The sequence below is a fragment of the Mesoplodon bidens genome (assembly GCF_964165515.1).
Source record: "Mesoplodon bidens genome assembly, chromosome: 13".
Taxonomy (NCBI): domain Eukaryota; kingdom Metazoa; phylum Chordata; class Mammalia; order Artiodactyla; family Ziphiidae; genus Mesoplodon; species Mesoplodon bidens.
The window spans coordinates 29,332,150-29,346,651 of record NC_138169.1 but is presented as its reverse complement, the minus strand read 5'-3'; the positions used below and the strand labels follow the sequence as shown (position 1 = coordinate 29,346,651).

Genomic DNA, 14,502 nt, shown 5'->3' with positions numbered 1-14,502 from the left:
ATAACCGCTATTGGCAAAATGTTGCTAATGCTGAAGCAAGGAGATGGGTGTATGGCACAGTGTTTGGCAGAATAATGGCCCCCAAAGATGTCCATTCCATGTCTCCCGACCTGTGAACAGATTTCCTTATGTGGCTAAAGAGACTTTGCAGACGTGTTGAAGGTTAAAGGGCCATTTATCCATTAGGTGCTGTGAACTGAGTGAGTAGGTACCAGATCCAAAACCCATAGACCATGCTTAGGGCAAAACGATCTGACGAGTTATTCCCACAAACCCCCCAAATGTCAGGGGAGTGAGGATGAACCACAGATCGCTACAAGACCAGGTGACATCAGTGTAGATGCAGGTAGAAACAGGAACAGTAAAGAATCTAATGGACCTGATGACAGGGAACCCCAAATAGCATCAGGTTCCGCAGGAAGCATGGAGAGGAGAGCAGCTGAAAACAGGAAGGATTTTTCGTCGTCCAGCGGCAAGGGGCCCACGGATGGGCCTGAGGGGCTGGAGCAATTCTTCTGGAACAAGACCCCACATGGAGGGAGACTCCCAGGGTGGGATGAGAATTTGCAGGATGTGGACGAGAGACATGGAGGAAAGAAGTGCAGATAAAACTGGGAAAGAGGGAATTGCAGAAAGCAAGCTCTCACACGTTAGCCTGCCAATGACAGCAACAGAATGTGTTGCGAAAGCTCTCTGAACGCTGCTCCTTTTGGATGTTCAGAAGTAAATTCAGGAATGAGCATTAGGGAAGAAGTGAGGTCAAAAGTCAGCAAAGTTATCATCAGAAAAAAGAGAACAACAAATAGAATAACATTCCTGAAGACGATGAAAGCATGCACCAGAAACATACCCACAAAACAGACCAAAACTGTCACCTATTATTTCAGAACAAACTAAAGACATTCAGAGAATGAGAGACAATGTAAATCAGAATCAGGAGAAATTAGAAATAAAAGAAAAAGATTAAGAAATAAAGACTGAACTAAAGGAATGAAAGGAACTTAAACAACACCTTAAGAGAAATGAAAAGTGAAAAGGAGAAAATATTTATAAATTTTTAAAAAATGAAGAAAGACAAATGAGTGTAAGAGAGGCCAACAAATATTGAGGACAGCCAAGAGCAACCAACAGATAACAGGAGTCCCAGAAGATAAAAGCAACGTGAGAGAACAGTTCTAAAACCTGCAATTCAAGGAAACGTTCCTGAAATAAAAAATAGGCACACTTGAAACATATCGAAGGCAAACACTACGTACCTGAGACTATGAATTCAGAATGTTCCTCACCAAGACATATTCTAGTAAAATTATTGGGTTTTCAATAAAAACGAAAAGAAAATATCTTTGGGCATCCAGGCAAAAACAGCAAGTGACTTATGAGGGAATAGGATTTAGGTTATCATCAAACTCTGACAGTGTGCTTTATGCCACAAGAGAACAAAGTACATGTACTTAAGATTTTGTAAGGAAAGAAAATGTGAGCTATGGACTTTATATGTAGCAAAAGTGAATTTCAATTATAAAGGTCATAGACCACTGTTATCAACATGCAGGAATTCAGAGAATTCAGTTCCCGTGATTTCTCCCAGAAAACAATCTTCAGACCATCAGAATGACTAGGGAGGACATTGCTGTAAAGACCAGAGGTGAACATCAAAGTCACAGTGTCATTTGACCTAAGACCAAGTTAGGGTTAAAAGAGAGAGTGGTATGTAATAGCTATACGCTCTGACAAGATAGATGTACAGCTTTTTTTTTAATGGCGGAAGAATGGAGAACACATGCAAAGACGAATTCTTGTTTTCAGTTAGCATTATTGGTAGCAATATTATTTGTAGTGTCCTTCTAACACAGTTGCATGTATAAGAGGGGATAAAGCAGATTAGTAACCATGGGATATTCTATCAGTCCCTGATGAAAAATGATTATGATTCTTTCATGACTTTTGCTCAGGATATTATTGGTTCTTTAATGTTTTCGAGATTCAGGGAAACTTTTTCTCTCTTAAGCTATCTATAATTTATCCAACTTGGTATATTATACTCTTATAAAGAGAAACAAAACAATCCAGAAGTAGACCCAGAACTTCTAGGATTGGTTCATTGCGTTTCCAGTTCATATTAGACACAGCGATTTTCTTAAATCCCTGCAGGTAGAACTAGCCGGAGCCATTGGTGTAGAAACACTGCCGTCACAAGCAGAGGAGAGCAAGGATTAAAGTACCCACAGTTGGAGCAGCTGGATGGAGCTTGGAAGAGCAACCAGTTGGAACCAAGCCGAGACAGCAGTGGACCCCGCATCCACAGGGAAGGCCAGGTCGCGAAGGCCAGTGTCCACACTGCCACACGGGGGTGCACCCAGGGCAGTGGAGAGGTCAGGGGCTCAGCACCTCTGCAGGCTGGATAGTGGTTAGAGAAACAACTGATATTGGCAACGAGACGAGGGCCAAGTTTTGAACCCCAAAGGCCAGGTCCCAGACTGCACCCTTGCTGTCCCTCTAGGCTGCAGAGGCCCTACCAGATAGGCTAGTGACAGGGTGTTCCCAGCCCAGCACTCAAGAACCACAAGAGCCCTGAGTTCCTGGGCAGATGTCTTTCCTCAGAGCGTATCACCGTCCTCTGCCACAACTGGAGGTGGGGAGTTTGCCAACAGAAGGATATTCGTAGAGCTGTTTCACTCATGCTCTTTCTTCTGGACGCACAGCAGATTCTCCAGAAATGGTTTTTGTTAATTAGAAAAGGAGAGGGAAAGACAGAGAGATGGAGAGAGGAGGAGGAGGGGAAGGAGAAGGAAAAGAAAGGAGGAGAAGGAGGAATAAGAGTGGAAGGATTAAAGGAAGGAAAAAGGGAAAGAACTGAGAGACAGAAAGCTGAAAAAGAAAGAAAGGGAGGAAGGAGGAAAGGGAGGGAGGAACATCATTCTGGTGGGAACACGTGCACACACACACACACCACCCCCACCCCCACTGTGATCAGCCTAAAGAAATCCGCTATTTTCAAACTACACCTATTATCTTAGGTGCATCCTAGAGCATCCTTTAGGGTAAGAGCAGATAATGGCTGGGATAACTGCATGTTTTGGTTTAAATTATTTTTATCTCTAGGGTCAACTATACTTTGCTTTTCTCTGAAACATAATCTAAAAGACAGAGGGTCTCAAGGCAAATAATTGTCCGTCAGAAAAAAAAAATTGTCTGTCAGAAGTAGTAAAGGCGATCAGGTCGTGAACTAACTAGATTGCAGCCAATTACTTCATGACCAGATGGAAGGACTAGTAATGTCCCCAGCAGATGGCGCGAGCTGCCCTCTGCCGAGATGAGACTTCGCACCCTGGGCTCCATTTAGTGTCAAAATAGGTTTCCTCTTCACGTGATGGTCAAAACAGTAAACCCTAACCAGGTAAGTTTGGGTTAGGAAAGAAATCGTTCAGCAGAATTCCAGGGGAAGCTAAGTAGGGAAGACAAAATCTGGAGGCTTTTACATTTATTTCTCATGTTAAACTGTTTAAAAACATGCACTGACCTCACCAATAATACTGTTCCATTCACATCATCTGGGGCTCTGAAAAAGTTAAGAATTCTTCCAAGACAGAGTTTTAAATTAAGTCACAAAGGACAACAAAGTACTAAGAATTAGGACATCTGAAAGTATTGTTATGTGGTAGGATAATTGGTGAAGAGCTCATAAATGAGGAAAGCTTCACTGTAACAAATGAAAGATAAACCAATTCTGAAGGAAACCTCAGGACAGGGAACGTTGACTAGGGATTACTGGGATAAATCAATGTTTCTGCTGCTTCGCTTGTTACTTACATTCTGACCTCTGGGCTGTGCGTTTTCAACGAGCGAGCACACAGCAGAATGGAAAGCATTTACATCTCTGGACAAGAGGCAGGGAACATAGCATGTTTTCTTTGGAATCATCCTCAAATCTGGGACAGAAAGTAGAGCTTTATTAATCAAGTTCTTAAACATCTGTCTTCACAAGTTTCCAGAGAAAGAGTTTGGAAGTTCAAGTCTATGACTAATTTCCAGAGAACAGTGGAGCCCCCAGCCCCTGCAGCCTCCCTTCCCGCCCATCCACCGATATTTTAACTCTCTGCAGCTGCTTTTGCTGTCAGCCTGCCACGAAAACTTTACTTTCCAAAGACATTTTAAATGTAAAAGTAATATGTTAACTGCAAGACGTTTGAAAACACTGAAAGGTGTAGAGGAGAAATTACCCACAATTGAGTAGACATTGGCTTGTATCCGGTTGTGGCAGCAAGATTTTGAGTCACGTGCTCCGTTATGTCTGCTTCCACTGCTGTTAGCCTGTTTGATGGGGTCAGGGCACCTGATCTGCTGGGATTGGAAGTCTGATGCATCAGGTGGATAAGAACACGGACGTGTGCAGGGGGAATCAGCCCTCAAGGATTATAAACGTGCCCTGTGGAAGTGTTTGAAAGAAGTAGATATTACATTCATAATTACAGCTTGAATTATCTACCGTAACTTGGTCAAGTTTAGAAATGCTGTTGTTTGGGGGAATTTAATCTGTCAAATTTATATACAAGCTGAGCATTGATTACAGAACTGTCTTCAGACTTGCTGACATTATCAGGCCATTGACTAGATTAGCAAGACTCATAAACTGAACATAAAGCTTGAAGAATATTTGGTTTTGATTTTCTAATTTTAGTTCATTAAGGACTGGTAAAAAAAACACCAGCTTCTTTTCTTTTCTGAGCATAACGCCCCCTCCCCACCAAACACTCAGTGGACAGGCCTCTGGCCACAGTTTCAAAAAGCAAAAAGGACATGCAGCTGCTCAAACCGCAGAAAAGGCCAAAGCTCTTTCTTCCTAAAGACCGTAGGATTTTTTTCTGATTAATACAATTTTTGTAATATTTATGTAACAGTAGTGTTTTCCAATGGGTGTTTTTCCACCCAAAAGGGCGTTTTGGGAGAGAGCGAGCATTCCCTGTTCAGTTCCTGGAACAACTCAGTGAGTTCTGCAGATTCTCACCGGCTTGTTTTTCTCTTCTCATCGGGCAAGGATGCAGCATGCCCTCCCTGGACCCCTCTGATTCTTCCCATCCGGTTAAGGAAAGACTCATGACAGGGCCCCGGGGACAAGCCCTTTCCATGGTTCCCAGACTTCTGGATTCCAGACGCCAACGACAGCTCAAAAAAAAAAATTTTTTTTTTGGTGACCTACATAGATTTGTCAACCATTTATGTGGCCAAGTGAGAGGGAAAAGCAAAACAAAACCTGCCATCTCCCATCAGAATCATTTTATTACAGAAACCTTTTTTCACCCAAATGCAGAAAGGACATTACCTCAGCTAAAGACAATGTTTTGCATGGAATATACTTAGCTGGGTGGACATCTCCTGGGCTTGGCCGTATTACTGTCGTGTGGGTGTGACCATCTCTGTGGGCAAACTAGTGCCCAGCTGGGAATTTCGGCCCCAAGATCCAGCTGCACGTGGCCAGCCCTACCCCCGTCACACCCGCTTGGGGCTGGGCAACCTGTGCTCACATGGCCCAGCTCATCGCCCACTGCCTGTCACCCACGCCTAGCTCTGTTCCCCCTGTGGCCTCCCCCGGGCCAGCCTGGCTGCCTGGTCTCCTTGCCTGAGTCAGCAGAAGCATCAGCCTCATTCTCCTTAAAGCATCTGTGCCCCTTGATTAATGTGCCTTTCAAATGATTACTAAGTCAGCATTATTTTAGCCTCCACAGTTGTCACTGGGCAGTCCTGAGCCCAAAGACATCACTTGAGCCCTTCCATTCTCCAGGGAGCAGAAAAAAGAGGGTCCTGCCTTTTCTGGGAGGAAACTTAGTAGGATTGTGCTGTTTCTACCATCTTTCTCAAAGAAAATGTGAAATAAAGACTTCCGCCCTATATAGAAGCACCTCCTAGTCTCAGGCCATAAGCGTTTTCCATGTGTTAATCATCTCATGCAGCGGTGGAGGCTTTTAGACACCCAGATATTCAAGCTTTCTGAAGAGCTACCCAATGCATTCGATGACTAAATGGAAGTTATATTAGTTTTCTATAGACTGGGAAAGATTTTTTTTTTTGAGTCCAATATCCTTTACCTTCCTTTAAAGGCTTTCAATTTGTATGTGAATGTTTCATAGGACCTCTGATGATTAGAATATTGATAATCATAATTAGGCAAACACTTAAGACATATTCATTCATTCAACAAATGTTCTTAAAGCACCTACTATGTGCCAACTACAGCACTGGCTTTGGAGATACAATAATGAAAACCCATTCTTTTCCTCAAGGGCTTAGGAATTTTAGTCCGGGGAACAGACATGTCAGCATAAAGAGAAGTGCTCAGGGCTTTCCTGGTTCCCTGGGCAGGTCCAGAGCAGCGTAAGGGAGCGGGCGTCACCCGTTCCACCTGAGTGATGGGGAGGAGCTTCCCAGGGGCAGCAGACACTGGGATGGGGGGGTTGCAGATGGTGAGGGCCACGGGGCCCACCCGAGGAGTCTGGGCATCCTCAGGGAAGGAGGGCAGGGAGGCTGTGCTGCTTACTGGTCTCCCAGCTCAGAGCTATCTTCTCAGCTCTGCATTTTGACGCGGGGCTAAGACTCTGCAGATCCCTTTGCCAGCTGGCTCCCTGCTAGGCTCCACCAGCGAAAGGCCTGGAGGACCTGGGCGGCTGGAGGAGGGAGCAGGGCCTGCTCGCCTACTGGTCTTGACAGCACTGCACCCTGAACCAGCCTGCCTGCACCTGGCAGAGGTGGCAGCTCCCACAGGCAGCAGCCTTGCCTCCAGCCCCTCTTGGCTGCAGCCCCTGGCACCCCTCCCTCCCAGCAGGTTCTGGCAACACCAGCTCTGAGGCTGGGAGCAACTTCCTGCCTTACTATCTCTGCGGCCTCAGTTCTCTTTTTTTGCCTTTTTACCTGCTTATCCAATTTCTTTTATTCAATTCTCTCTGTTGAAATACCCAGTGTTGTTTCTGTTGTCCTGACCGACCATGATTGATGTCATGCTGGGAGTGATGGTCCAAGAAAGCAGACTCACAGGTCAGGCCACAGGACTGATGTGGGCAGGGCAGGCTTTGAATGCAGTGCCAGGCTCCTTGCTGATGAGAAGCGGCCCGTGGTGGCCATGCATCACTATCAGTCAGATAATCACCCGTGGTTCGTTGTGATGAAACATTGACTGGCCTGTCTCAAGGACCAAGAGGCTGTGACCCTTGACCATTAGGGCAGCAACGAACATTCCTGGGTGGTAGTTGGGGGGCCCTGCAGCCGTGTTTAAGAAGGAAGCCAGCATGTGAGGGCACGCCTACAGGAGTGGAGATTCAGACTCTCCTGCAAACTAAACTCAGTAACTTCTTCTTGGTTTGAACATGTGTGAGAAAGCGCATTCTGAAATGCCCTTAATCACGTGTTAAAGTAAATAACTTTTGGAGCATGCCGAGAACTGAACAAGATACCCCAGGACGACCCGCCAGAGCACAGTTGGACGCTAACCTAAGCAGCTTTAAGTATCAGGGAATCTTAACACCTGCTCCTCAGTCCAGGCACCTGCTCCACACTCGCAGTTACTCTCTGAGAGCAAAACGGAGGGGTTTACTTTGACCCCAGTTACATTTCCCTTTGCCAAGCCATCCACAGAAGTCCCTGAGGCCTTATTCTGTTATCTACTGTGAGTTACCTCTTAGGTTTGTCAGCTCAAAACTGACACATGCTTTTGTTCGTTCAGTTCTAAAAGCAAGTGCCTACTAGATTCAAAGACAAAGAAAAGCAAATAATTGCATAATGTGTCTAGGTCTGCAGCCAGTTGGGGAGTTGCCGGGACCTAGGGGCCTGGGAGGGGCCTGGGGAGGCCTAGGAGTGGAAAATTACTGATTCTGAGTCAGAGAAGAGGCAAGGTCTTCAAGGCCCCCAGACAAGGTGGTCTTGGCAGAGACCCTGAGAAAGGGGATGGAGGTGCCTGGGCTGGGCTCACAGATGTGCCCAAAAGCACGGCTGGGGAAGTGGGTGGGGAGGCTTCTGAGTCTTGGGCTGAACTCCCTCCAGAAAATGGCAGCATGCTGGCCGAGTCCCAAGTCCAGTGCAGGGAGGGCAGACCCCACCCCTGTGAGACCTGCCAGGTAAAACTCTGTAGTTGCCTATGGTCAGGTCTGAAAAATCACACGTGTAATTTTGAACTGGAGCCAGACTCTTCGGAATAAAGTTAAAGTAGGACATGATTTCTCAACCCCAGGGTTATTATCCTTTTGCGCTGAACAATCCTTTGCTATGGTGTGTGTGGCGGGGGGAGAGTTGTCCTCTGCACTGGGGGATGTTTGGCAGTTTCCCTGGCCTCCATCCACTAGGATCGTCTCGTGTGTCTCGGCACACGGTCAGCATGGAGGAGGGTGGATCCAGATGACGGGGGGTGGGGGGGTGGGGGGGCCCACCTGAGGTTAAGAATGGCCAGACGTCATACTGGGATTCAGATGAGATGAAACAACAAGCTCATCAAATGTCTCAACCAGCCGTCGTGGCCCTGGGAAATAAGATCAAAGTAACTTGGGGAGGTAGAGAAGTAGGTAGAAGAAAAGAAAACTTGGACATTTTATTTATTTAGACTTTGCTTTGTCCCAGAAAAGACAGGAGGGAAGAGACTCCCAGATTAATAAGGACAGAGGGGGAGGCATAAAAGAGACAGTCTCTCCTGAGTGCCCTCCCACCTCTCACCGCACCCCCGCCTTTGGCCCAGCTTGGGCACCTTGCATGCCACCTCCTGATAACCAGGGCACCCACCTAGGCTGCACCCTCAGGTGGGGGTGGGAAGGGGCAGTTAGGAAATCGTTTTCCAGGGCGGAGCCCAGTACTCTAGGGGCTACCAAAGTTACTGTGGTTCCCCAGGGCCCCTGGAAGAGGCAGCGAGCAGACTGGCATACAGGGCATGATGGTGAAGGAGCATTTCACGTTTCCACAGCGAATCACCATTAAAGCACGGGAAACTTGGATAATCCATTAGAAAAGGCTGATTTCAGTATTCAATGATTAGCATATTTATTAAGCACCCATTATAACTAAGCAGTATGGTGATCACCTTAGGGTACATTGGTGAGCAAGTCTTTAATAACAGAGGTGCCAAATATTCACAACAGCCAAGCCATGGAAACAACCTAAGTGTCCATCGACAGAGGAATGGATAAAGAAGATGTGGTACATATGTACAATAGAATATTAGTCATAAAAGAGAATGAAATAATGCCATTTTCAGCTACATGGATGGACCTAGAGATGATCATACTAAGTGAAGTAAGTCAGAAAGAGAAAGACAAATAGCATGTGATATCACTTATATGTGGAATCTAAAATATGACACAAATGATCATATCTACGAAACAGAAAGAGACTCACAGACATAGAGAACAGACTTGTGGTTGCCAATGGGGAGGGGGCTGGGGGAGGGAAGGACTGGGAGTTTGGAGTTAGCAGATGCAAACTATTTTATATAGAATGGATAAACAACAAGGTCCTACTGTATAGCACAGGGAACTATATTCAATATCCTGTGATAAACCATAATGGAAAAGAATATATATGTATAACTGAGTCACTTTGCTGTATACAACACTGTAAATCAACTATACTTCAATGAAATTTAAAAAAAAACAAGAAGTACCAAGCACATGTATGTTAACCCATATAATACCTACCAAAAATATTTTACAGTTGAGGAAACTGAGTCAAAAGATGTTATTTGTAACCTGCTCAAATGCACACAGCAAGGAAGGAATGAGGCCAATACTTAAAGTACTTAGGAAACCTGGGGGCACCAAACTTCACACTAGTTAAAACCACATGATTCTGCCTTAAGATTTTTGGAAGTTAGTCAAGGAAGTTACCCTCTTTTTCTCTAGATGTGTGATAGGCTGGACTCCATGTGAGTTTATCTGAGCCCCAGGTTGGTCTGCTGGGGGTTAGGGGGTGGGGGTGTGTTCAGAAAGGGTAGCTGAGAAGAGGCCAAAGAGAAATGTCCTAACTTCCTAATTTTGTTTTGTGCTGGGAGTAATCTCTAATGAAAACCTGCCATGAGGATCAGCAACTGAATACACTTAATTTTAAAACGAAGCATCCGAAGCGCAGTCTTAAGTATTTTCAGAAATCATCTCCCTATTTGACAATCATGAAAAATATGAACAAGAAAGATGGAGCGGAGCCTGCCCTCGGCTGCCCCAGTGCGGCCGGGGGGAGCGGGCAATTCTCCGCCAGTTTCCCCACGTGTAGGGCGAGGTGGCCGGGCGACCCTAACACACTCCGTTTCCTGATTCCTCCTTGTTGTTTGTATTTCCACCTGTCTCTCGTTCCTACACTTAAAGCCTCTCTACCAGGTGTCCAGCGCACGGTGGGCACAGACGAAGGCTGACCGTGTGAACAGGGTCCCGTCGGGGTGCAAGCGGTCAGCACTTGTTACAGGGCAGGCCGGGCAGCTCCTGAGCTCCTGAGCTCCAACTGCAGGAGGACCGCCGCCCGGTACTCGCGGTGAGCGGTGCCCGCGGCCAGCGGCGCCCGAGGTGCTGCCCGGCCGGGTCCGCGCGGGGGACGCTCCTCGCTCGCGGCCACACCCTCGGGAAAGGCTCTGAGCTCCGCGAGGGTCCGAGCCGGGCCCCTCTCCCGCCACGCAGCCCTCAGCTTCCCGCAAGCTAGACCCAGCTTCAGGGGGGAGTCGGCGGGGCGGGGCCCGGCGCTGTGGGGGCGGGGCTCATCGCCGGTCGCGCAGGGAGAGGGACCCAGGGCGGAAAGGAGCGGGGCTCGGCGCGGGGCGGGGTTTGCGCAGGAGGGCGGGGCAGGGAGGGGCGAGGGGCGGGACGGGACGCTGGGCGCTGCTCCAGGGCCAGGGGCAGTTCCAGGTCCGCACCCCGTCCGCTCCCGGTCCCTCGCAGGTCCTCACGGGCGGGCGAGCGCGGCCCAGGCGCGGAGCGGCGGGAGGCGCCGGCGGGCTCGGAGGCCGCAATGAAGCCGAGCGGCGAGGACGGGGCGGCGCAGGCCGGGGGCCCGTGGGAGGAGTGCTTCGAGGCAGCGGCGCAGCTGGCGTTGCGGGCTGGACAGGTGAGAGCGGCCCCGGGCGCACTCGGACTTGGGGCAAAGCGGACGCAGGGCGTGGGCGGACGGAGACCCAGAGGGCCGGGCCGGGACCTGGGGGCGCGAGCCGCGGAGGGGCTCCGCTCAGCCTACCGCACACCTGTGCACCTGCCACGCCTGCGCCGGGACGGGCGCCCTGGATCCCGCGGCCCGGAGGCGCGGGCCGGGCTCGGGGCGCAGGGCGGCCTGGCGGGAGCGGGCGGGTCAGGGCGCGCGGACTGCCTCGGATTTGACCCAGTGGGCGGGACACGGTACGGTTGCCCCGGGTTAGAACCCCTACGCGTGGAAGTCGGGCGGACAGCCTGTCCTCGCGCATCCGGAGTCTAGAGGGTTCCACTCTGCGTTTGGAGGAACTGCTACCCGCACCGGAAGGGTGACGGTCAAGCAGCGGAGCTGAAGAAACTTTCAGAGGGCAGCCCCTCTCTTCGCACTTTCCTATGTGTTTTGTTCCCCCCATTTCCTCGGCGCTTCACGCCTGGGGTTCCGCAGGCCACGTGCGGCGGCGAATGGGGGACGCGGGGGGAGGCAGGGCGCAGGGACGGCTCGCTCCCTGCTCGCGCGTCAAGGCGCTCGGCTGAGTTCCTGCGAGCGGAGCGGGAGGGTGGACAGAGGAGGAGCCCTGCCCGCAGACGGATTTTCTGTTCCCAGCGGCAGTTCCTTTTCGGTCTGAAAGTGCCCCACGGGCTAAAGTCAGGCTGTCGCCAGTCCTGCATTTGAAGAGTGTCCTGGGCTTCCCTGGTGGCGCAGTGGTTGAGAGTCCGCCTGCCGATGCAGGGGACATGGGTTCGTGCCCCGGTCTGGGAAGATCCCACATGCCGCGGAGTGGCTGGGCCCGTGAGCCATGGCCGCTGGGCCTGCGCGTCCGGAGCCTGTGCTCCACAACGGGAGAGGCCACAACAGTGAGAAGCCCGAGTACCGAAAAAAAAAAAAAAAAAAGATACTATGAAGAGAGTCCTTAACGTACACAGTCACAGTGCGGTCCCTTGGTCCCCTAAAAGTTAACTTTCAACACTAATGGACCCTCCCCCTGTGAGACTTGATCCTTGGGGAAAAGGAGGACCCCAACCTTACCTGCTGCATTGATGGAGCTCATGGCTTCAGGGCAAACGTTCTTCCTGGAAAGCTGGTCCACTGTGTGAGGGGCGTGCTTGCCCTCCCCCCTCCCGAGACCCTCACTTCCTCTCCAGAGTGAGCGTCCTCAGGATATTTGGTAACTTTTAGGTTCCACCATACAACTTTTCTTCTTTCAGCTTTGAGAAGAAGCCAGTTTAGAATTCAGACACCACTGTGTAAACCCTGGTGAGTTGTTACGGGTTTCTGTGGTTTTTCAAATTTAGATCCTTGAGGAAACAGAAGGGTTTTTGAAACCCCCCCCCTTTTTTTAAACAAATTTACAAATGCTTACACAGACCTTGCAATATAGCAGGCACCGTTCTAAGGGTCCTGGGAACTTTAAATTATTTAAGAGATAGCTTCTGCTTTAGCAACTTGCCAAGAACAACAGAAAAAGCTTTTTTTGACAGTGGGGGAAGGATGCAATAAGGATTCTGCCATTGGGAGTCTGATCAGGGGACCCAGCACTCTGGGCTCCCTCTTGGGCATTATGCTGATGCTTCCTGCCTGCCAGGCAGTGGCGGGGAGAGTGGCCGAATTGTTTGTGGCTGGGACAAACAGAAGCCACACAGGGTCATCCTAACCCGTGTAAAGAGGGACAGACTGTCTTAGTAATGTTCTGACAGTAACAAGGTGCTGATTGGAGAAAACCTGGCCTGTAGCCAGAAAGCCCCAAGAGGCATGAAGGGTGGTTAGTGGTGATTCTTGGGAGTCCTCCTTAGCCAGAGGCACATTTGGTACAGGTTCTGTGGCCTTGTGGCCCAACGTGCCCGCCCTCTCACGTTCTGCTGTTTTATTAAGTTTGCTACTCCCAAGACAGCTCTGTGTGCTCCACCAAGTCTGGGTTCTCTACGTTCAGAGGGAGTGCCCTTCCTCCCAGGAGACAGTGTCTGCCGTCCATGTTTCAGACATTGGTTCAGGTCAGGGCAGCCCTGGACGATTTGCTGCCACCTCTCCTCTGCTGCATCCTGAGAGGCCTCCCAGACCCCTCCTTCCTTGTCTCTCCACCACCCATCCCTGTGGTACCCCTGAGAGGCATCCCTTCCAGTCCCAACCACTGTACCACTGCAGAAGCCCCTCCCTGGCTGTTGGCCTTTGGGGAAGGGGGTGACGTCAGCCCCACACCATCACCACCACAAGTACACAGAGTGATATTCATCGAAATGGGTATTTATCATCTTTTATGTGATGTGTGAGCAAAAGTATCTTAGAAAACTATGCTTTTTAAGTTGTCCTGCAGGGATAGATCCAGGTTTTCTTGAACGTGAAGTTTAGACAATTTACGGGCCCTCTTTAAGAAAAAAAATACAAAATTACAAATTCAAAATTAGATATAAAAGTTTATTTAGAATAAGAAAGATCACAACAGCATAAATTTTAAGATGCTAACAAATATAACAAAATACAAAAGAATAATTTTTTAACTGCTTCTCAATCTTCTGTAATACTCTTTTCCCATTTTTGGCTTTATACTCTTTACATCTTTGGATGACAACAATTTTGTAGTACTTTCTATGGAGAGACTAGCAAGGTAAATTCAGGCTTTCCTGTAGGATGGCTCATTGAAATTGATTACTATGGTTTAGAAAAGTTTAATTAGGCTTCAAACTTGTTATTGGTAGGGTCATATAAATGTTTAGGATTGCCATCAAATTTGAGAATCCTGTCAGTTTTATTTTACATATTAGTTGTCAGACAGGGAAGAATTTTCCAGTGTGCTCTGAGGGGATGTCCTATGTCCACCTCCAACTGCCCAGAGCAGAGGCGCACAGCGGGGGCTCTGACCCAACATCCCTATTTGTCTGGCTTGCATTGCCACAGGTGTTTTTGCTTGTTTGTTTCTGTTTTTGTTTTTTTTGTGTGGCTGCATTGGGTCTTCATTGCTGTGCTTGGGCTTTCTCCCTAGTTGCGGCCAGCATGGGCTACTCTTCCTTGTGGTGAGTGGGCTTCTTATTGCGATGGCTTCTCTTGTTGGGGAGCACAAGCTCTAGGTGCACGGGCTTCAGTAGTTGCAGCACATGGGCTCAGTAGTTGCGGCACAGGAGCTCAGTAGTTGTGGCTTGCGGTCTTTAGAGCACAGGCTCAGTAGTTGTGGCACACGGGCTTAGTTGCTCCACAGCATGTGGGGTCTTCCCAGACCAGGGCTTGAACCCGTGTCCCCTGCATTGGCAGGTGTATTGGCAGGTGTACTCTTAACCACTGTGCCACCAGGGAAGTCCCCACAGGTGTTGTCTTGATTTGTAATTTTATTTTTTATCAGTTATTCACACAGGGAGTTTAAAAAGTGAAATACCGCTA

The 14,502-nt window shown here is 48.8% G+C and overlaps 1 protein-coding gene across 1 annotated transcript in view; it reads left to right on the top strand.

The window, feature by feature from the left end:
• Window positions 1-10,852: 10,852 nt before the first annotated feature.
• IMPA2 (inositol monophosphatase 2) overlaps window positions 10,853-14,502 on the top strand; it is a 46,636-nt gene continuing 42,986 nt past the window's right edge. The window contains exon 1 of the mRNA XM_081253113.1: window positions 10,853-11,058. Coding sequence (XP_081109239.1) covers window positions 10,963-11,058 — 96 coding nt within the window. The 5' untranslated portion in view covers window positions 10,853-10,962. The remainder of the gene's footprint in view (window positions 11,059-14,502) is intronic.